Source organism: Oreochromis aureus, linkage group 2, assembly GCF_013358895.1.
Source record: "Oreochromis aureus strain Israel breed Guangdong linkage group 2, ZZ_aureus, whole genome shotgun sequence".
Lineage (NCBI taxonomy): Eukaryota > Metazoa > Chordata > Actinopteri > Cichliformes > Cichlidae > Oreochromis > Oreochromis aureus.
In genome coordinates this window covers 3133432-3158150 of record NC_052943.1, presented here as the reverse complement: position 1 = coordinate 3158150, position 24719 = coordinate 3133432, and the positions used below count along the sequence as shown (strand labels likewise).

The 24719-nt window shown below is 39.8% G+C and overlaps 1 protein-coding gene across 1 annotated transcript in view; it reads right to left on the bottom strand.

The window, feature by feature from the left end:
* Positions 1-18078, bottom strand: part of aff2 (AF4/FMR2 family, member 2) — a 195616-nt gene extending 177538 nt beyond the window's left edge. The window contains exon 1 of the mRNA XM_039615308.1: positions 17975-18078. Within this exon, the coding sequence (XP_039471242.1) occupies positions 17975-18027 (53 nt within the window). The 5' untranslated portion in view covers positions 18028-18078. The remainder of the gene's footprint in view (positions 1-17974) is intronic.
* Positions 18079-24719: the final 6641 nt, after the last annotated feature.

The following is a 24719-nucleotide window of genomic DNA, read 5'->3' as shown; positions in this document are numbered from 1 at the left end:
GACGCGGGATAATTATGAATTAGTTGATAAAGAGGTAATAAATGTCCTGAAGGGGAGCAGGAGTGACAGAGGACACAGAAGCGCAATGAAGGAGAAAATGAAGACTGGGATCCGTTTGATAATAAACTTTGAGCGCTGAATGAAAAGTTATTACCTCGCTTATTTATTAAGTTTGATGGATAACACTTCCTGCTGGGAAATAAGCAGAGGGGTGCCCTTTGGAACACCATGATGGCATTCCTCGCTAAAACAGAAGCACCTAGCGCCACAACTCAACGGCCACAGCACAGCGGAGCCTTACGGGAGCATTTTTCTACCTATTTCACTCATTTAAATATTATTTCCTTGCAAATATTTTGATATTAAACCAGATTTGCTTGGTCATCCATTCAGTTCAAAAAGAACTAAATGGAGTGCCTGTGACATTTCTCAGCCGTATGGTTCGTGTCCTTCAAGAAAGTCAAGTTTTTCTGTGGTGTGCTTTTATTACTGAGAACATGACAAAGCAAAAAAGAATCTAGCTCATGGGAAGAAGAAGAATAGAATTTATGCTTCACACAGAGACATCGTTCCCAGACCTCTCATTCTTAACCATCAAATCTTATCTCACTGAACACACTGGCAAACGTATTACTGATATACACTCTACAGGCTTTATATTGCCTACAATGGCAGTATAGAGGAACTAATTTTATGCACTGTGAGAGTCCAGAGCCCTGCACATATAAGCTCACCATGCAACATATCGTGAGACAGAATTTACATCTAGATAAAGATAAATGTTATAAATGAGTTTTAAGAAAAAGTGAGTCCTGTACGTGTAGCAGGCAATGTGTGTGTGTGTGTATAAGCTGTCAATCAAATGTCAGTGCAATAAAGAAACAAACATTTTCTTTTTCATTGCAGTAATATGAACGGCTTTTCCTGGTTTCTAAAAGAGGCTGTGTCACCAGGGTCACCCTCTGACTGTCTGCAATCTGATACATGCTTCATGCAAATATCCACAAGTTCTCTTATTATTGAGGTTTGTTTAAAGATCGCACACTTTAAGGTATAATAAGTAATTTTTGAGGTTATTTAATAGAAGAAAAAGATAGTTGCACTCGTAAATAAACACAGATTATTGTGTAATTATATCTTCCAACAAATTGATGCATTTTCATAAACATAATCTATTAAAAATACACAAGAGGAGATGGCGGTTTGTGGAAGCAGCCATATTGAATAGATGGACACTGGTGTTCCACTTAATTTTATTGATGTGGCGAGAGACTGGCCACATACATAATTTCAAATTATTTCTGACCATTTAACATTTGTACACGCATTTTTTCATCATCTATTTCTCATCATGTTTTTCTCCACCACTGCGCTTTCCTCCCTTATTTCCCCTCATCCTCTTCCTCCTCATCTCAAGCCTGAACTGAAGTCAGGGCTCTAGAATCAAAACATGCATAAACATACTAATTTATACCCGGTATTGCCACAATTGCTTACTGTTAACTGATTAGACATGTGACATCTGTCTGGATAGCTGAAAACAGGTAGACTAAACAACTGATTATATGCTAACATTATCCCAGCTAAAAACACTCCCTCTCTAATAAACAGTTTGATTATATTCTAACTTAGGCTAACAGTAGTTAACAGAGGCTAACAGTAGCTAACAGAGGCTAACAGCAGTTAACAGAGGCTAACAGCAACTAACAGAGGCTAACAGCAGTTAACAGAGGCTAACAGCAACTAACAGAGGCTAACAGCAGCTAACAGAGGCTAACAGCAGCTAACAGTGGACAAAAAAGCAGTGTTTATTGAGAGAAAAGTTCAGGATATCCTCAAAAACTCGCCTCAGAGTTGCTGTCATGAGACAGGAGTGAGCTTCTCTGAATCACTGACATGTATTTGACTCCTTTCATAAAGTTTTATAGCCTCCTCCAGACTAAATAGATGTAGACAGCCGATATAAGCAGCGACTGTACCTAGCATTATGCACTTGAATTGGGACAGATGTGAAGACAGAATTTCGTTGATTGCGATCTGCAGTCTACTGACATCTAGCGGCACTTTACACACTGACATGTGACCCATATTTAGAAAATGCCTAAGTGGTGGCATTGATTCAAGAAGGTGCTTTAAACATTCCTCATATATTTTTAGCCGTATTGACATTACAGCATAACACTGCTGCTGCACATTCATTATGTGAATCTCCCATTCCAACACATCCCAAAGGCGGCTATTGGACTTAGATCTGATGACTGTGGAAGCAGTGAAAATAACGGCATGTTCAAGAAACCAGTTAAAGATGATTTAAGCTCTGTGATGTGGCACATTATCTTACTGGAAGACGCCATCAGAAAATGCACTGTGGTTATAAAAGGATGGACGTGATAATCAACAATACTAATACAATAATCTACAACAATCCACAGTTCAATTTCGATCATTTCAAGGAACTTGCCATGCATAAACAAATTAAATACAAAGTGCATTTTTGTGGGCACTTCTGAGAAGCAGTTAAGGAGCCGTTAAATATTATGCTGTACTAATTCAAGATATTTACACAAAAAAACTTAAATCTAAATATTAATATTTCTGTTCTTACCCAAATCCCAAACCATTAACTACTAATCCCGTTGGCGGTTCCCTCTCTGGATAGCCCAAGGGACACCCTGACACACACACACAGTGAGCTGGTCTTTGGGGAACTGAGTCCTCCGCTTCAGGGGAAATAAGAAAAATTTCTTATTCTATTTAACGTAATAAAAATAATGACACAAAAAGAATTATCATTATGTAGTACAAGTTAATACATCGCCTTATCGTCCTGACTGCATAATGATACAACAACAGATTCTGGAAGCATCTGAGGAATTGCGGGGTTCGTTGTGGGTTTGTCTTTTTCTTCCTCATCTTTGGCATTTGCCAGGCATCACCTGCCAATCAAACAGTTTCTGTACAGCATTTTCCAGACATTGCTTGTCAATCAAAAAGTGCAAGTGGCATCTTTTTCTTCAGGTGTTCTCTTAGTGTGAGTTTTGTCCATCCATGCAGCTGATGCTAATTATTACCTGCTTTTTTTCTCTTCAGGCTAAAATAATAGGAGGCATCAAACATACCGCTTCCTCAGCTCCTCGGAGGCTTTCCCCGAATGAAGGCTTGTCTGCATGACCTCGTGTTTAAAGCAGTAAATAAAACAGGTTTAATAAAGTGGCAGCCAGCATAAAGCTGTGAATCTGAAAAAAGAAAAGTGAAAGAGGTAGTTGTGTATGCTTCAGGCAGTTTCAGAAAATTATCAGTTTAACGCAACAGCAGTGCATGGCTGCTCTAAATATATAGTCCGACCTGCATCCAAAATGAAAGCATTAAAATAGCACAGTGATAGATCTGATCATGCAACATCGGGCGTAGCAGTTCTGTGTCAGAAATACGGACACTGCGTGTTGATAAAAGCATCATTAGTGGCATTCGCGAATGTCTTCAGGGTTCTTGTGTTAACACTGCAGACCAATTACAATCAAATCAAACATGCAAGGACTGTCTTCCTGTGTTTCTCTGTCTGCTTTTTATTTTTTCTTTAAATTCTGTGTTTCTCTGGGCTCCGCTGCCTCTTTCTACCCGGTGTAAATAATGTAATTTGTCACAGACAGGCCTCCATGTAGGAGATGACCTTTTGAAACCTCACAGTAAATTGGCCCCGGCTAGCAAAGCTACGTCATTAGCCCTCTCCGTCTCTGTCTCGCTCTCACTTCCTCTATATCTCCCTGCTTTCAAATTCACTTTTATTACTTCTGTTTAATTTAAAAGTCAGTGTTTAATCTACTGTCCTGTGAGGCTAACTAGCTCTCTCTGTCTGTCTTTCTTTCTCCGCTATATCCCACAGTCACACACATAAAACCAAATCATAAAGCCCTGCCAGTGGGTCATTTTAAAGTCATATTAACTCTCTTGTTTGTTTAATATACATTAAATGTATTATAAATTCACTCTTGCACTAGAAGCAAACTACAAGAAAGGCTTTGGTCTGTACTGTACAGTTACAACTTTGCTTGTATTGTGTATTGTCAAATTGACACGTAATAAGATATTTTGTGTAAGAGTTGTGCGGGCTTTCTGTAAAATGAATCAAATATTATATTGGCTGAACTACATTAAACATATGTTAAAGTTTTCAGTTGCATATCTGGAAAAAGAGCACACATAAATGATAATGTGGCTAGCTAGCTAATATCTAGCTAGCCACAATCCCAAAAACTAGACTTAAATGTTGCCTGCAGACAGACAGCAGCTTGGATGAGTTACTTTCTATCTGGATGTTTCCTCATTTTTTGTGTTTTTACTGTATAAGAATCATAAAGAATTTCAGAACTTTTATTTACAGAGAGAAATTAATTAAATATCAGGCTTTGCTGATTGTTGACAGATTCATAAGACTTATTTAATGATCGTAGACATCAGGGCCACTCTAAAGGATTTAACAAAATAAAAAACTGTAGCCTTCCCGATACTTGCGTTCCTCGCCCTTTGAAAATGCAAAACCAAATCAAAATATCTTTAAAATGTTTTTTGGATTTCTGGATTTTTTCTCAGTTTCCAAGCCTTCTCTCCAAGGCCATAAACAGCCTGTAAACATGGTGGATGGATTTTTATCTATTTTTTATTTGGTTAGATGAAAAGTAGTAGGAGAACTAGCACTAACTAGAATCAGCCAATTAAAAACCTGACCACCCTCCCACACAATCCTGAGGTAAACATTGATAAAACACGGAGGGGATTTTTTCCCCCTCTACTTTCTGCCTAAATAAATAATAGGCCTACTCATTACAGGTGCAGAGCAAGTATGGGTTTACAGAAATAAACTTCTGCCAGAAACATCGCAACATTTTGGCATTTTCACCTTAATGATGTTGAACAAAATGAACCTGCTGAAACATTTAAGTTCAGAGGGTGAAAATCCACCACTAACACACACCCAGACAGGATTCCAGTACATCTGCACATACCTGGATGTAAGTCGGCTTTCTGCCACCAGAAAATACTCACACGGACTTTTGGACAGACACAAAATGGGTATCAGCAGTATCACAAGTGCCAACTACAGCAGAGAGCAGAGAACTACTAGAGCACTGGGTTCAAGGCAGACTGAGTGTGTGCCTGCAAAGAAAGAGTGTGTGTGTGTGTGTGTGTGTGTGTGTGTGTTATCATTCCTCAGCACCATGCTCCTCTTGGCAGATGGCTGTGCCAACCCTGGGACCTGGCGTGTGTGTGTGTGTGTGTGTATTGTCTTGGTATCTTGGGGGCACAAGGGCAGAAGCTACCTGGTGTTGACTGCCAAGTCTCTCGTCCTCTTGTGCTCTCTCTTTTTATAAACCCTACAAACACACTCTCTCTCTCTCTCTCTCTCACACACACACACACACACACACACACACACACACACACACACACACACACACACACTTCTACTGAAATGCCTTGCCCAGTCACAACTTTTATTGCATATGTGGTTGAATTTTGTTTTTAAGAAGGTCCAGCCATGGAAAACTGTGTAAAAGACACTGTAGATAGAGGTAGTACAATTTCCCCTTTATGCATTATTAAAGGGACAATTCACCAACAAACCTAATTTGCAGATTTTCCCTGGTCTGCAATGCTTTTTGTCTAACCACTGGAAGTGTGCAGCTAGCTAACAGCTAACTCGACTGAGAGGGAGAATCCGTGATTGTGTCAGAAATCCCTCACTGACTGATAAACCTGTAGAGGGATTTATGTGTAGAAGATTATTTTGTGAGCTCAAACAAACAAAATATCCTTGCTGATGCTATTCAGGTAAGGAGCCATATGTGCAGAATGCAAGTTTCACTTTTTTTACATATTCTGACCACATGAATCAAACACATGAAGATAGTTTCAAAGCTATCGTCAAACATTAACGGAGCTTACTTAAGAAAATTATTTGGGTTTGTTTTGGTTTTATCTTATTCTTTTCTTTATAAAACCCTAATATTAAAATGTGTTATTTGTAAATAAAAGACCAATTATAGGGAAATTTTATAAATACAGAAATAATAAATAGTAAATAATAATACAGTCACATGACGTGATACAAATGTTTGAGCATAGCATCCACCACTACAAACATTTATTTTTAATATTTCTGTAACAAATACATATTGTACTGAGCATATTTTCTCTTTTTTGAAACTGGTCTTCTGTTCTTGAGCAGTGAGAGGTGATGTAGGATAGTCTGAACAGGATATATTAAATCCATTTGGCAGTGCTAAAAAATGGCAAACTCATTATTTAGTCCACTATGCTGGAGGTTTCTTCCTGTTAAAAGGGAGTTTTTCCTTCCCACGGTCTCCAAGTGCTTTAACATACTGAGTCATTGGATTGTCGGGGTTTTCTCTGTTTTCTCTGTATTATTGTCGGATCTTTACATAACAATATAAAGAGCTTTGAGGCAGCTGTTGTGATTTGGCGCTATATAAATAAACTGAATTAAATATGTAGTAAGCATGAGGTAGCGACTGTGGACAGAGCTAACGCTTACATCCTGCTTCCTTCTGCATCATCATAGAGACGGAGTACTCTGATGAACATACACAAAACTGCTCAGAACATGAATAAATGAATGAATGAATTATTGGTACTTTGAGAACCAGACACATCTACAGAATTCCTTCAAAACAAGGAACTCCTGCCAAAACAGTTCAGAAGGGAAAAAATGCACAAATGAATTTAATTAGTAGCAGTAACTGTTGTTGTAGCACTGAATGCGTTGCTCTCTACATAAAATGTTAAGCTCAGGTTAAGCATGTACTCCAAATTATAACTAATAAGTCAATGTCATCACATATTCCTGATAATGTAACGTAATAACAATAATTTCCTGCTATCATGACACATCAGTCTCCTGTCTGGATTAGTGTTATGGAGCAAACACTACTTACTAATTTCAATAATTACTAATGAGAATTTCCCAACAAATTAGCGAACGTTACTCCAAGCAAATACTTGATCAACTAATTAAACAAATTCTTAATTAGCTTTAACAACAAACTGGGGGATGTAATTTCAAGCAAGCTGTCCATTAACTAATCTGACCCATTCCACCAAATAAATGAATATTATCTTAAGCAAATAGTGAGCTAATTAAATAAAGTCATTACTAAACAAACACATACACTTTATAGAAGCAGAAAGTGCTATGCCACAGTTTTCAGAGATATGCAACACTCAGGTTATTTCCTGATGAGTTATGCTCCCCTGCTTAGACGTGTAGCTCATGCTTCCTTTATCTCTCCTCTGTGCATTGTCTGATAAAGAAACTACCACAAAACTCATCTTTAAAAAGACATAAAAAACGACTCGTGGCAATAGAAACGTAGGTAAATACGAGCATTAAGAGGTGGGAAACACTCTAAGACAATGACTATGCCGATAACAGAAGAGCAGCTACAGCACATCACATCTGATCCCAGGGGAGAGATCTGTTTCCGTTCTGTACAGTTATGCTCAGCTTTATAGTCTAATTAACAGTTACGGGGCTTTTAGTATTGGCAATTGTGATTTTGGTGCAGCATTAACAGAACGATGTGAAACTACCTGTTTATTTCATAAGCCTCTTCACCTACGTGTTAACACTGTTTGCTTTTTTTAATAACGATATTGCCGCTCAGAGAGAGATATCTCCGTCTAAGTACTTCGGCTGCACTCATGAGTGACTTTACCGCACCTCATTGAGCCACTCAGTGCCTTTTGGGTGTTACCATCTGAGGCTTGTCGTGGTAATTTGTTGTGTGAACTCTCTTTATTTATGATAACTGATTAAAAAGGTTTGGAGGGGTCTCAATGCAATTTTTCAATCCACAACTGAACACTTATTGGATTTATTCAAAGATTTGATGCAATTAAAAAAAAGTTTGTGCACTGTACTGAGTATGGCGTCCTTTGGGCTAATTTTCTGTGGCATCGTACAAAATAGAGTGCGCAGTAGTAGAGGGAGGCCAATAGTATGCTTACACTGATAAAGATAAATGTTCTGCTGAGGTTTTTATATCCCATCCAGATGGTTACTCTTAATTTTCTTATAAGGCACTAAAGAAAATGAACAGATGGTTGAGCTCTTTATATGGAGCGTGTGCAAATCCTAAAACGTCTTTACTCCAACCCTCAACTGAGCCTCAGTTTACCTGCTAGTAAAGTTTCAACAGCTGACCTCTGTCTTTGTACGAGTTCTGTAATGTGGTAACATAATTGGATTGTGTGTCAAACTGTTAATTCAAAGGATTCATCAACTTAATTATGTTTCCTAAGAATCATGCAATTAAGTTTTCGCTTTCAGTACTTCAATGAAAAACACCAGCGTCGTTTCTCATGGCTGTGAGATCTTTAAAGACTAAAATAGAACGTAAACTGTGAGTAGTAAGTGATAATAATATCTGAAACATAAGTAAAAACACTTGAACTCTTCAGTTAATGTAGCTTTATGTTATCATTTTGGATCCTAATACATCACATATGTTGTATTATCTGTTTACAGCTCGCAGTATGGAGCACTGAATCCTAAAAGCTAAGCTGAGGCAATATTTCGAGTTAATTTGGAGATTCTGATTATTGCTTCCTTGTTAAAATGTAAACACAGCCACAAAGACACATCTGTATAATTTTACATCAAAGTCTCCAATGGACCAACTCCTCACAATTTACTCTTTGGCTCAGAAATGTAGTAAGATTTCTGGCATACATCAAATTCTCATGAATCAGACAAGTTCTTTCAAATCTGGAAGCAATGTCTTATAACAGCTCTAATCAAACATATTTGATCAGCAGTGCTTTTTAATGGCGTATAGTGAAAAATGTCAATTGTTTCCATGAGACCCACAAAGAAGTATGACTTCTGCAGAACTTTGAAGAACATTTGAGGGTTTTTAAGCTCATTCTTGGGTTGTTTTTACTTTTTGGTTCAGCCTCTGGTCAATCACATGCTTCATTTGCAGCGTTTAGTAGGTGGAGACCAAAAGATAGCTAAAAGAAAAGCAGATAGTTCTACATTGTTGCAAGCTTTGGGAATATTTCACGTGTATTGTTGAATATTTTTCTGCAGGTTTTTGAATTTCTATCGATTCCCCCGTCAGTCTAAGCAACTATCTCTGATAAGCCTTGATAAAACATGCCCCCCACCCCCAGTACACACACACACACACACACACACACACACACACACACACACACACACACACACACACACACACACACACACACACACACACACTATTTAATGACAGAGAAATTAGCTCTAAAGAGAAAAACCTTTATTGTATACCAGCCTCTAAAATTTCTTTTTGCTGCTATGCTGGAGAATTACAACAGAATAAAATGTATTTAAGATTAGCTCAGCCTTTAACATCTGCAGGAGTAATATTGATCCATGTAACACAGATGGGGAACATTTTTGCAGAATATGTTTTATAATATTTTAGGGACAATTTGCCAGTAATACAGTTTTATGTGTGTTTTCACAGTGTTAAAGCGTTATAAAAAAATCCCACAGCACTCGTCATTATCAGATAATGGTAAATATTTTGATAAATAACTACAGAAGTAATAATATTTGACAAGTCTTCAGCAAGAGGGAGTGCTTGTTTATTGCCAATATCTAATTCTGAGTAATATTAATAATGTTAACATTAAGTACTAGTGACAGTTTCTTACCTTTCTATTGTTTTCTCTCGTTCACTAACTGTGATGCACTTTGTTGCTTTTAAACGTGCTGTAGAAATAAAACTGACATTGACATGATCCCAAATAAGATTATTTGATTGGTAGATTGTTAATGAAATCAATGCTGCCTTTTTTATGGTTTGAGTAAAATTTATAAAACACTTTTGAAAAAGCAGAGTTTCCTTTTATAACCTTGAGTTGCTTCCTTTTTCTTCATCTCTGCTTTTATTATCAGAGATTTGTTGTGAACCTTAGATTTTATCTTCACTTACATGAGGGTATTTGGTTTTTTGTGTAACAAAAAAATAATAAAGCTAAAACAAAACTTGATGCTTTGAGTGTTTTTTTTCTGTTTGTTTGTTTTTTCAGCACCACGGACAGTGACTGTTTCCTCCCAGATGGAGTCCAGGTGATCTGGCTACTTTTCCAGCTTCTTCACACCTGCTGACAGAGCTGGCGATTCACAGCCCTGTGGGATAACTGTATTGCCAGTATGGGATAAAATGGATTTTTTTTTCCCAGTTAGAAGATTTCCTTCAGTGTTATCTGCTGTCAGGTTTGAAGTATTTGTTTGTGAATTCTTGGCAGTTTGGGATGAGACACAGCTTCCTTTCGCAGCCTCTGAGTTGCTGATGATGTGGGTGTGAAGCATCATCAAGTGGAGCTGGTTTGGCAAGCCTAGGCCGATCACACAGCAAGGATGGAAATTTCAGTGTGTGATGAATGATTTTGCGCTTATTGAGCTTGCACGTGTGAGTGAGCTGACTGAGAGCTGGGGAGGATTGATGGGCAGATTGAATACCAGACTGTGAGAATGAACATCGAAAGCATTGACTCTGTCACCTCCTTTCCCCAAAGATTCCATCACTGCTTCTTGTAGGTTTTCAAGAGCTGGACCTGAGTATTCAACTTTGTGAATATTTGATGGCTTGGTGGGTATTGAATCATCTACAGTGGGATTCAGTTTTTTGGAATTCACAAATCTAGCACCTTTGTGGACAAACAGTTGCCACTACTCCACTACGACACACAAGCACAAGGAATTACTCACAGCCTCCTTGGCCAAGTTATTAAACCCCCAAATTGTCTCTCATTCACTCCTCTGTGTGTCTCTCTGTGCATGTATGTGTGAGAGATAAAGCGTTTTAAGTTCATAGAATAAACTGCCACGTGAATGTGTGTGTGTGTGATTGTAGGAATGCTACTTATAATCTTTGTAATCCCTCAATAGTCAGTAAGACTAGAAAAATGCTAAAAATGACCAAATACCAATAATCACTTTGTGATAAAATAGCTGAAATAACAACATAGACTGTACATTGAAGATGGACATGGCAACCATGACATCACCCTTTAGTTTGTAAACAACTGGTTTAAAGCCTTGAGTTGAGCATTTGTGCAACTTTTCAAGTTTTAGAAGGTTTTGGAATAATAAGCGATGATATTTTGGACGAGACGGTGGAGTGAGGAAGTAATCAGCTCATGTTAATTAGGCTGGTGAACTGAATTGTGCATCCATACAGTTGGTGCGTCATATAGGTACAGACAACCTGCTAATTATTGGTAAAAAAAAAAAAAAAAAAGAATAAAAATATAATTTCTGTCATCAGTGTTATCGAATTCAATCTGGATCTCACAGGGCAAGCAAGAAAAGCAGTGCTTGCCCGGTGAGTTTAACCTGCAGTTATATAATATTAAGGCATTAAAATGTTCAATTCCCCTGTAAAAGTCACCACAGGCCACTCGTCTATACCAATGACCATTTGTCAGTCAGCACAGATAGATGATAACAAACAGGTGTAAACCTTCATGTAACTAAAAATAGAGATGTAAACAACACCCCCACCCCCAACACACACGCATACACAATTATCATAACCAGGGAACAGGGAAGTATGCGACTTATATCACATTATAAACATGTTTAATTCTGATATAAAGAGGGGATTTAAGCATGCGAGCCTATGTGGACTGACTTGCTTTTGGTTTTGCCATTCAAGGAATTACACGTCTCTGCTGGCTTCATTTTACAGCCCCGCAGGTTTTCACTTGACTATCAGCAAATCTGTTTAATTTAACTTTACATGTATCGTGATTTTAAATAAAATTAGCTGTAGCTGTAAAAAGATCTTTAATTATTAAATGCAAAAGACAAATTACTTTACAGAGTCGTCCCCCTCCCCCGCCCAGCTGAAGACTCAATAATTTGGTTGTTATTACAAAAAAAGAGAAACATGATATTTGGGACAGCCATGGTGAATTTCCCCTGATTGTCCTGAAAAGAGAACTTTGATTACACCTTTGCACAACAATCTTTTCTTTGTCTTCCAGCATTTAAACAACCATAATAAAAAAAGAATAATAATCGGTGTTTCTTCCCGCAGATGTGAACTTTTAGGCTCCAAAACACGCAGCTGGAAACTTATCATTCCATGCTGAGGATATGTGTAATCAATTCTCTAATTAACTACTTAAATGGTTCAACCAATCACCATCAGCGTCAATTAACATTCAAAGCGATCTCCCCCAGATTCCACTGCCATGATTAGCCGGCTACATGATGGGCAATTACAGTGAGGAGCACGCAACGCTCAATGCAAGCCATATTACAATCATACAAAAGCCTTCAGATCTCCAAGCGAGAGAACGAAACAAGAGGCAAGATGGGAGGAGGAGGGAGAAAGAGCAACAAAGAGGAGAAGAGATGAAAGGGTATTTCTTCAGGAGGAGGAGGAGGAGACCTACAGTGTTCGTTCAGATTTAACAAAGGCGTGGGGAGCTTCAAGATTGTTTTCTCTTTCTCGTCTTTTTTTTTCTTAAAGGGAAAATCTACTGTCAAACACCAGCCACACATCAATGGCGAGTGACAGACTTTTAACTCCAATCTGAGTGATTTTCGTGGTTTCTATTGAAGGTGCGTGTCGTCTTTTATGCCTGTAAAATCCATTGTAAAATTTCAGGAGGAAGATCCATTTGAAAATAACTCTCTGCATTCTGGTTCTCATCTTCCAGTGGTGGCGTTGTCTTTGTTATCATCTTGGACAGCTGAGCCCATTTGAACATTTATTAGCACAGAGTCGCCAGCAACATCAAAAGTCGCCTTTAGAGATGTTGGTACAAGATGATGGTTAAGAGAAGATATCGGACAGGAAAAGCATAAAAAAGTCAGGCCTCCATTCTCAACTGAAATATGCTTCAATTGAATTTCAGCTGAATTCATTTTGTTGTTTTTACTGATTTAAGGCGGTTTGGCATGTTTAAAGTGAGGAAAACATGTGTAAGGCAAATGATCAGTTGGCCAATGAAATGGTGCTGCTGTGATCCCCTCCTCTGATTACACCGTATTTATTCCACAATCTTCCTTGAGCCAGATTGTGGAATAATTGGATCTTTGGCACGCTCATAGCCTCAACACAAAAGACTGCAAAAACTCTGTTAACAGTGCTTTTGGATGGTCTTTACTTAACCTCTGAGGTCTAAGTCGTCATTGGTGATGAGCCCTAATTCTAACCCAGGGCAAGCTGAATATTTTTGTATTAAATTGTTCTTCCAAGGCTTGTAAATCGGGGAAAGAATCATTCTCATTGAAAGCCAGTCACATTTTTTCCCCCAAATCTCCAAAATAAAGGATAATGGTTACCACCTGAGATGACTTAGACCTCACCAGGTTAAGGTCTTCTATGGTTTTCCACCAGAGTTAACAAACTAAGAGCACGTGGGTGGGGTGTTGTTAAAGAGATCTAGAGCTCAAAGGCTGTTAGACAATCTGACATTGATTAAGTCCTTTAAACTTGATTTTCATCTATCTTGTGCTTTCCAAACTGACGACATTGAAATGTCAGGTACATTTCATATGCACTCTTATTTTTAAAGAGATACATTTAGGTTCAGGGTTGGGTCACATGTCACAAAAGAGTGTTTCAATGACACATGAAGGGATTTGGCTTTTTCAAGACACCAGGATGGATTGTGCACTTCTACTGATTGGAAAACATTGCCTGTTTTGCTTATGATGAAAAATAATTAGCCTGAATATTTTCTGTTGCAATATGTTGACTATGATGACTGGTGTGATTGAACAAACATATAGGACCATTTTAATCATTTAGGGGCCTCCCCGTTTGAGAATCACAGTCGGTACTTGTAAAGGGTTGAACGGCTCCATGGGGAGTGTCCCCTTCCTGTTGTGTTGTGTTGAGCTAGAGCTGAGACTTCTACACTGATGTGTCTGAGATTCTTATCAGTACAGCTAGTGAACGTAGTGAGGCAGAGACCTGTTGTGCAGTTGATGTCGAGTACTGCAGAAAAAAAACGTAAGTGTGCAAGACTCTGTTTTCCTGTCCGATAAACTCTTGAGCTAACATGCCGGCCCGTGCTAAATATGCTGGGCTAGCATAACGCGTGCTCCTCCCACCGGTTTGTTAATGTAGAATCTCTGAGAATTACTCAACGTTTGCTTCCTTCTGCTGCTTTTTGAATTGGAAATGTGAATATGACGCCTTTCTATTTAAGTTCATTCAGTTTTTATGTTCACTAAAAATTGTTCAAAATAAAGACTTGATTCAAATTCTTCAATATGCTGACAATCTGCAGTTTTAAATAAGCCAACTCTACTGACTTCTGTGAGAAGCAGGAAATTAACACGCCCTGGCAAAGTCCCACACTTTAACAACATGAGCAGCGCTGCGAATGAAATATATAACTGGCAAATCCTGGTGCTTCAACCCTACGTAGTGCTTCTTATACATAAAATCATTGCTTACACTGTGGACCCCAGTGCTCCATTTTTCTTCTTCTACAAACATAAAAGATTAGGATCGCATCTGACACGTTAATATGATTTGCTATAGGAGAAAGCATTTTTCTTCCAGCTTCTTGTGACTCCCTCAAGGGCACTTGGATGAGTCCAGACCCCTAGGGTGGCACCTGCTGGCTGTAATACACCCACAGACAGCTACAGCTACATAAACAGACCTGGCGTGATGTTTCCAGATTGTGACTGTTTAATTGTAAATGAGGGAGAGGCTGATCGACACACTTTTACATAAGCTGCCTTCATTATTCTGCAGTTTCCCAAAAACATTTTCTTGTATTTTCTTCATATTCTTTCTGGCCTAAAAGCCGTTTCAGCGTGAGCCCAATTTCCCATCAGGACCACCTGACAGCTCTGGCGTGATGGAGTGGTGGCAGGGGGAGGGTTACATGTGTAGACACCCCGAGCTTGTTGTTGAGCCCTGAGCAGCTCCACTCCAGCAGCGGGGGGTTAAGTACCTTGCTCCAGGGCCCTTCCACGGTGGCTGCTGAGGGACAGCAGTGTGTGTCACTTTCCCCGCTCAGACTCTCCCTGCTGGAATACGCATTCAAAACAGCAGCGTGGTTGCCAAGTTATTGTGCTCCCTCTGTAATACACAGACTGGAAAGGCTGACTGTTATATAGACCTTACTTCCTACAGTCCTCCTGAATGTTTCCACCAAGTGACAAGAAATATGCAGCATGAAGTGAGACACTTGATAATCTTTTAATAAAAGCTGGTATTTTAAAAATGCTGTTAATCCAGAAGGCCTCACAGAAGAATAAAATCATATATATATTTATAGATGTATGATATGCATACATGACGGCATGTATGAAGCATTCTGCCTGCGTTGTTTCTGATCGTGCACATGACTCTGCATCAGATTGCTGAATTGGTAAGTGCAGCAATTATTTAAAAAAATTCCAGGGTTGATGATAAATGGCTGATTGAAAGGCAAAATTAACTACTTTGAATTTTTTTAAAAAACTAATATAAATGCAGTTGAGGCTGTGACCTCAACAGGAAGCTGCCCACCAGTACAACCAGAGCCTGACAAAGTGTTCTGAAATGTTCAAATTGCCCCTCCATTACTTTCCACACGCCCAGTTTCTGCACAAATGAGTGCGAGAATAAATTCCAAATCACGCTGAGAGACTGAATTATGTTTAACTTCTTGCAGATTCCAGCCTCACTATCATCTTTTTGAAAACCCCAGCATCTTTTTAGGCCTCCATAGTGTTAAAAGCCTTAAAAAGCACTTCTCCCCATGTGGCTCTTTGTTCTTATGTCCTCTACTGCATAGAAAATGACTTCACAGAGGCATGCAGGAGGAGCAGAATCCAGAAGAATGACTTTCATTATAGATGATAGAACCACTGATACTGATTAATAGTTTGCCTATAAAAGGCAAATACAGATTTTAGAGTTTTATAAAGGGGCAGCGTGGCGGTGCAGTGATCGGCGCCTCACACAAAGACAGTGTCTCCCATACTGCACTGCACACCCATTCCTTTTAATGCATAAATAATGCCATATATACTTTGTGACAGTATCCAATAGAGCAACAGGAGACTTCAGTTCCAGTGTCTTGGACTACAGCTGGTGACAGTAGTCCTTGTGGTCTTTGGGAACCCAGCAAGATCTGCTTTATGTGGCCTTCCAAGTCACAGCACATCTCCAGACACCGGGAGAAATCGGACACATTCGAGGATTGTCACGACAACAACCAGACCAGCCCGCCTATGTGGAAACACTGTACTGTAAAGCCTGGAGCAGCAACTGGATTTTCAAAATAAACAAGCCAACTGTCCAGAAGTAAGTCAACGGTCTTAGACGGATGAAAAAGTAAAAATAAGCCTCAAAATATAAATGTGTGGGATTCATTGCAGGAAGGTTCTGGTGGAGATTGTAAATTGTAGTTTCGCTTGTGTTAACCCTGTGATGGGTGGGTGACCCGTCCATGATTTCTGCCTTTTCTCGCCCTATGACCAGCAGAGATATATTTAATAGCATCATCTTAAATGTTTTTCTTTATTGGTGAACTATAACATTTTCCAAACATGTCCTGAAATGAACCTGCTTTATGCAGCACTTAATCTATTCAAGTTAGAAAATATCACCTCAATGCGCGTTTGTAGTCTCGACCTAACATTTAAGCCTTTAGGAGGAAGCTCCCACACAGACGGTACATGCAAACTCCAAACAGAACGGTCCCAGGAAGGGACAAACCCAGAACCTTCCTGCTGTGAGACAGCAGTATTAACCGCTTCACCACTGTGCCACTCATGTGCTGCACTTTAACAGGATGGCAGGAGGTAGAGCAGGTCATCTATTATTCATGAAGGTTGGCGGTTCGATCCTTGGCTGCTCCGGTCTATGTGCCAAATTCTCCTCAGGCAAGATACTTTCTCTCGATGCATTCATCAGTGTGTGTGTGTGTGTGTGAAAGAAAGCACTTAGATGTAGAACAAAGTGCTTTGAGTGCTACATAAGAACCAGTCCATTTAATGTCTTGCCATAGATATCAGGTCCTGATATATAAACAGCGAGCAGATACCAGCCGACTTATGTGCCGATTTTCACTGAGGATCATTTTCAGTGAGTGGATGGATCCAGAAGAATGTTTACTGCTTTCAAAATTACAGTCAAGTGTTCGTCCTGACTGTGAACTAATGACTTCAGCTCTGAATCAACAACAACAACAAAAAAAGGACCAAGTGTGCCAAACAACACGAGGCTGATACAGACCTGTCAATGCTGTCAACAGTACTGGATTTAAAGATGGGGATGATCTACTTTAAGCTTTTACAGTAACAACCACTGTGCAGTGATGCTCAGTCAACACACGGCCAAACACTGACTGAGCGTCATCACTCCATCGCTATGCCTCCATGGATGTGACGCTGCGCCTTTACACCTGCGCTGCACCAGGTGAGCTGAACTGAAATGTCACCAGGACACGTGATTCTTTAGGGACTGAAATGGAGCAAACACTAAACTGCCCAAACTTATGGGGACGCAGTTCATTCACGTTTATCCGATCCCTCCCTGCTCAGCGCTCCGCCACACTCCCCGGTGTCCGGTCTCACGTTTACGCCGAACGATTTATTTTTATTTATTATTATTTTTAATTTCACAACGAAATAGTAAAAAGCCGGCGTCGCACTGGCTGCCTATAGTGTGTGTGTGTGTGTGTGTGTGTGCAAACTGCGTGTGCATGCCTCCCGGTTCATCTCCAGCAACAACGGCAGCTTTACGGTGACAAAGAAAGACGGTGTGCGCGATTTCTCCGGGACTCAGTTTGGCTGCATCTCCAGACAAAAATACAAGAATCTTTATTTATACCCCAGAAAGCATGTCCGGCCATTCCTCCACAATAAACACACACATGCATGCATTTTATAAACACACACACACACATAAGAATATAAAGCTGCGCGCACAGGACTTACCATGGTTGTTCAAGCTCCCAGTCTCTGAAAAAGTCGAATTCAAAGAGATCCATTGCCGCTTGGGCTGGTGCTGTTGGTGGTTAAAATCCAAAGGTGGTGCTACGTGGTTCTACATAGGCTACTGACACTGAGTGTGTGTGTGTGTGTGTGTCAGAGAGAGAGAGAGAGAGGGAGAGTAGACACAAGCTGCTGCTGCTGCCAGGAAGCTGCTACGTGGTCGAGGCAAGCTGACAGCCAGGCAGAGGTGGAGGGAGGGAGCGCTCTCTCACACACACACAGACACACACACTCATGCTGTGGGAGACAAGTCACTGCAAAAATGTTCTTCATAACAAGCAGAGCTATTTATATTGCACATTTGACCAAAATAAATGTGTGAATCAGTCACTTGACAGCAGCTGGAAAATGGTTTAAATGCTGCCCTTAAAAAAAAGTGCCGTGTAATTGTGCAAGGTGTTGACATGTGAGGTTTTTAATCTTCATCAGGCAGGAAGCCACACATATGACACCACACCTCTGATCTGATCACAAGGTGCCCTGATACCTCTAAACTTGACAGTCACCCCGTGTACACAACACAAAAGATTTCTTTTTGTGTGTTTTCACACTCCTTGAAATGGAAAATTACATTAGACTTTTTTTCTTCTGTTTGGAGCCTTTGTGCACACGGCAATGCATAAATACACTGTGCACCATAAAGTGCTGCAACCAGGATTTTCAGAGACACAGAGGTTGTTAGCTAAGATCTGAACCTGTTCATGCATTTAACTTTAATTCAATTCCATTTTGTGTAGATCTCAGAACCCTAATGTCTAATAGGCCAGTATAACTTGAGGTTAATTCAAACTAGGCTTTCACAACAGACCTAGCATGATTTGTGCTTTTATGATGAGTGAAAAATCCCTGTAAGCTGATTCCCAAATCCCCCAAATATACAGAGGGCTTAACCTAAAGACCCCATGACCTCTTTGTGAAAAAACAACAAATTCTTACCAACTACGACCCTGCCCAAGACCTCTTTTCCAAAGACTCAAGAAGGGTTGTAGCAAAAGTGTTCGTCCGTGATACAAAACAACCCTAACCTCTACGTTTTGGATAAAACAAGCAGTTTCTCTGTTCTCGGACTTCTGATTCCCAGTTTTTTGACAACATAGATTTGAGGTTAGGATGACCTCAGGGTTAAATGTGTTTACATATTGAATTATGCATCTCAGAACAGCTTGATCCAGATTGGAGTTTTGGGGAAAAAAAAAAAAATATATATATATATTGGCAAATAAACTTACAAAGAAGCAAACACTCTTTATTGGTAAGCATGAGAACAATATATCAGCTGATAATGGCAGATCTGCTTCAGCTCCCAGCAGTGTCTGCAGCGCATGTAGCAGAGCAGTATCACAGCTGTGCACACGGTGAAGCCAAAACCACAGATTTCAAAGTATGGAAATAAATATAATGTAAATCAGCCGATGCTGAAGAAATCCAGTGTATCTCTACAGCAGCCTACAGCTGACAGACAGCACTGGCGTTGCTGGTTGGCATTTAACGGGTAACATGAAAGTCTTTGTGCTAAATGATTTGTACCAATGATCTGGAGACCCAAATCCCTCAGGAGGGGCATCTGGTGTGGAAATATGCTAAAAACAAACATGTGAAGCTACATGCTGTGATGACCCATTTGTGGATAAGGGAGCAGGGAATGAAACTTTTTGGGACGCCTTCACCTGAATGCATATTTGTAGCCAGCAGAATCTGCTGAATCCTGTGGAGTCTTGTTATGCTAAGCTACTGACTTTGTGATTTCTATAAAAACCTCTTTGATATTTGAGCAAATTTGGATTATTTAAAAGAGACGTTTTAAGTGTTTTTTGGAATTTTGTGTGATGCATCATTAAAGTGTCTGATTTGGAGGCTTTCTCGCTGAAACCTTGTTACTTTGTGACGAACGATAAAGACGCGGAAAACCTGAACTTCAAAAGGCAAAACTTTCACTGGCGGTGCAAACAGGTTTACCGCCGGGTGGATGGAAATCGCCATTTGCTTGATCGTGATCAGCACACTGGCTGCTCAGGCAGCTGTGGTTATTCTGTTTCTGTACTTTACCTGAACGGAGGATTGGATGTCATAGAAGAAAGAAATCCTCTGTCCATGAAGTTCAGGTGGTCTTTGAACCCCTCACAAAGCAGTGGTGTGCCTTCTTTTAACTGCTACACCTTTGTTTCGGATGAGCCGAGCTAGCAGCTTAGCGTCCTCCCGCTCTTTTTCTGCAACACATGCCCGGCGGCACGTTTTACTGTTTACACCTCGCTATGAATAACGATTGACCAGATGGTTGAAACTTCTCACTCAGCATGTGCCGTAGCTGTAACTGTGGCTCCATTGTGACGTCACTGTCCTCTCCTTTAAAAGAAATAAATAAATAAAAAGAAGCTTGAAGAGGGGGAAGTCCAAATGGATTGGGAATAAGATTTGAAGAGATTCTGCGGGCTGTGCGTTGGCGTGTCACTTTGTGTATGTGTGTGAATATTTCGGTGTGGTCTGGGGCAACATGCCAACACTAGTCTGCATCACACTGGAAAAACAATAGCAGAGAGGAGAAAAGATGGAAACCATGGAGGATGATGGGAAGATGAGATTGCTGTCCTCTAGCAACAGTGCAAATGAAAACACTGTTTCATGACCTTGATCAAATCCAGACATTTCAACCTCAAAAAAACTCTGGACGTCTCCAGACCTCAAAAACATCACATCAAAATTCAAACATTTCTCAAGGATTTAAAGCACCTGAAGGACCACCGGTTTGTGCGTGTGAGAGAAACGCCGTCCAAAACTAGGTCAGACAGAGAGACAGGGAACGACAGGGAACGACAGGGGCGATGGAGAGGAGAAGGATAAAAAAGACAGAGGACAGTTTAAGAAAAAAAGAATTGTGGGGTGAGCTAATGGAGAATTAGAAGATAAAGAGAGATGAATAACGTCAAGGGAAAATGTAATTAAGGCCAAATCTGTCTTTCCTTTCCTGCTCATGCCACGCTACGCAGCCTTCACAGAGGAGTCTCTGTTTGTTTGTTTAGAGATTTTTAATTGTTTTTGTTCGCGTCGTTTGTGATATTGTTTGAAGCCACAGTCAATGCCAGTAATTTATATTTAAATGATGGCACGGGAGTTAGTCTCACACACACACACACACACACACACACACACACACACACACACACACACACACTGAGCTGGAAAAGAAATACAAACTGATAAAATAGTCAGGAAGGACCAAGTTCTGTGCTTTGAGCTCATTATACTTGCTGTGTATCTTGCAGAAGTTGAGAAGTGCATGTCATGAATTTTCAATATGAGCCCAGGCTCTTCTTTTTTTTTAATCCTTTTCCCATGCGCCTCTCTCTCTTGCTGTCTGGTAGCAGGGAGGCAACACAGTGCCACAGCTCCCCCATGTGGCTCAAAGTACGAATTGCAGAAGGAGGAAGCTGATAAAACACTGTTCATTCTCTCACAGCTCACACACAGGCTTTAAAAGATTTAGAATGGCGGCTCACTTTGAAAAAAACTAATTTTTAGAGACAATCCAAATCAATATTATAATCAAGAGGTAGCTTTTCTCAATCAAGGGACCAGCTGGATCTGGCCTGCTGTGCACAGGTGGACAAATTAGATGAGAAAACAACTGGAGGTTTGAGCAACTGACAAGTAACCTGCAGGTTGCTGAGATGATTGATTTGTACAAGAAAGTGCACCTTTTAAGGTGTCAGGACATAATAAAACAAATCATCTGGCCCATTTAAATGAGGTAGGTACATCTTCAGAACAGCGGAGGAGGAAAACCATCAGCAGTGATCTTAAAGAAACAATTCTCACTGCCCAACAATCTGGGAAAGGTTATAAGGTCGTTTTCAAACAGTCTGAAGTCCAACAATCATTTGTGAGAAAGATTATTCAGAAGTGGAAAATATTCACAACCACCAATCTTGACAGGAGTGGATGTTCCAGGAAATTCAGCCCAATGTCAGGCTGTGCAATAATCTGAGAAAGTGCAAAAAACACTTTCTCTCTGAAAAGAAGACAGCAGTGAAACTTAGACTTGGAAAGCTGCATCGCAACAAACCACAGGACTGCTGGAATTTCCAAAGTGGAAATGTTTGGCCATAATGGACAGCACCAAACCACACCCAAACACCTCATGTCAACAAACCAAAGCATGGTGGTGGACGGGTCATAATTCAGGCTTGTTTTGCAGCCTCAGGCACCAGTGACCTACTTTTAAGACAATAGTATTTATTGTATATATTTATTCTGTGTGTGCTTTTGTTGTTTGCCCCACTGAAAACCATTTTAATCTACTTTAGATTATTTTGAGTACAATTATTTTAATCTTTTATTTTTGTGGCTGTAATACATGTATGGATCCGTTTCATTGTTTATTTTATTAAATAATAAATACGTTTATCTTAATTTACAAAAAACAAATATGTATGTATTTAAATATTTATGATTCAATTTGGCAAAGTTAATGAAATAATAACGCAAATTCCTTTTAACGTCTAGTTGTTCAAACAAACAACCTTTATTTGTCACATACACAATTATACAGAGTACAACATGTAGTGAAACTCTTGTGTCTGAGCTGCAGACAGGCTGCAGACATAGCTGCGCCATTCCAGGGCTTTGTTTTTAGCATGAGGGGTCTAGCCAGGACCCTTACTGGATACTGGGTGGGAATCGAACTTGTGACTCCCGCTCCGAAGGTATGTTGTCTTACCACTACACTATCCAGCTGCCATCGTCTTGATGCATGCTCAATCATCCAGGTGAGTAAATCTCCAAAAGTTGATTCTGTTCATCTGGACGTAGCGTTTTGTGGGAGAAACGTTTCGTCATCATCCAGGTGACTTCTTCAGTCTCAGCTGACTGCAGGTTTCCCCAATCTTATAAAGGGCAAGGGTACATCTTTCACCATCTTACAATGCTGTGATTGCAGCCATTCCCCAACTCTCTGTGAATGGTACTCATGGCCATTGATCAGTGGTTGTTGATCAATGGTCATGAGAATTTGCATAATTATGATTAAGGAACTGACCTCCCAGCCCATTGTTCCTTCAGTGGGCTGGTTTCAGTCATTATGCAAATGTCCTGTTTATAAGATTGGAAACCTGCAGTCAGCTGAGACTGAAGACGTCACCTGGATGATGACAAAATGTTTCTCCCACAAAACGCTACGTCCAGATGAACAGATTCAACTTTTGGAAGTCTAGTAGTTCAGTATGTCGGTATTTACACGAAGCTCCATGAACTGATTCAACAAAGTGAACAAACACAGAGACTCGATTCAAAGTTTCAGAACAAAAGGTAACATTGTGTCCAGATGCTTTTTAATAAATACTGCTGTGACTATTACTTTTACAGTGCGAGTGAAGTTAACATTCACTGAAACTAAAAGCAATCTCATCACTAATTTACATGTAAATATAATCTTTTTATAATCTTTTCAAATTTAAGGACACTTCCAATAAGGAGTCTTTTTTAACATTTGGCTGCTCTTCAGTGCAGTTCAGTTCTTTTATAAACAGAAAAATTAGAAAAGTTCTAAATCCTGAGAAGAAACAAGCAGTAGGTATCACACAGTCAACGCTCTCGGGATAAGTAAAACATAATCACTTGTTAATAAGCAGTTATAAATTCTTAATCTGATTTTCTTTTATTTGCTTTCAGTGGATTTTCATGAAAAAACTTCAGAGGACTATGGTGAGTGCTGATTGTAAGTATTTAGTCGTTTAGGACACTTATTCTAATTTCCACTTGAATTGTGTCTAAATGATTTTCGAGAGTTTTTCCTTGTCCAATTTTAGAGGCAGCAGCAGAGTAGAGCGGTTTGGCCTTGACTCTTGATTGTCCCTCAGCTCAATAGCTTCACTTTCGTAACAACCTCTTTTCATTCAGGCTGCATTTAAGTGGTCATTTCACTGAAGGCCTCAAAATGCTGATGATGTCTATACTCAACCTAATGCAATTTATTTTTAATATAGTACCAATTCACAACAATAGTCACCAACAGCTAAAGGTGCATTACGCTGTAAGGTAAAGACCCCACACTATTAGAGAGAAAACCCCAATAATCAGATGATCCCTATGGGCAGCACTTGACAACAGTGGGAAGGAAGAAGACACTTCTAACAGGAAGAAGCCTGTTGGAGATCTAGGCTGCGTAGGGGACAGCGAATGCTTTGAAGCACTCAGGTATGTTTTAACACCACAGTCTTCCAGGAGTGAATGTCCCAGCAAATCTGTCCAAAGACCTGTGCTTGTCAGGAGACTGCCGATGGTCAAGGTGAGCAGCAATGACTCTCCAGTTCAGGAAGTTCTGTTAAAAATTTAATTTTCCCATTGAAAAAAAGCTAAATTATCATCGTTATGGGATTCAGAATAAATTGAATCTACTGTGCTATAGTTTCACGTTGGATCTCCACATTCAACCGGTGCACACACACAGGTTCATGGCCCAACTTCTGTGCTGTTTTGAAATTAATGTGTGTATGGAGCGGTGAAAACAGGAGGGTATTTCTGACTGCTGTTGCTGCTTTTTTTTTTTTTTTTTTTTTTTAAATTAAATGCTACCGTTGAATGGGATTGTGTGTCCTCAGAGACTCTCTTTTACATTGCATCCACAATTTTTTCCCACCTACCCCCTACACTAGAGAAATGGTAGTAAGGCTTAGGTTTGCACGGTGGTGGAAGG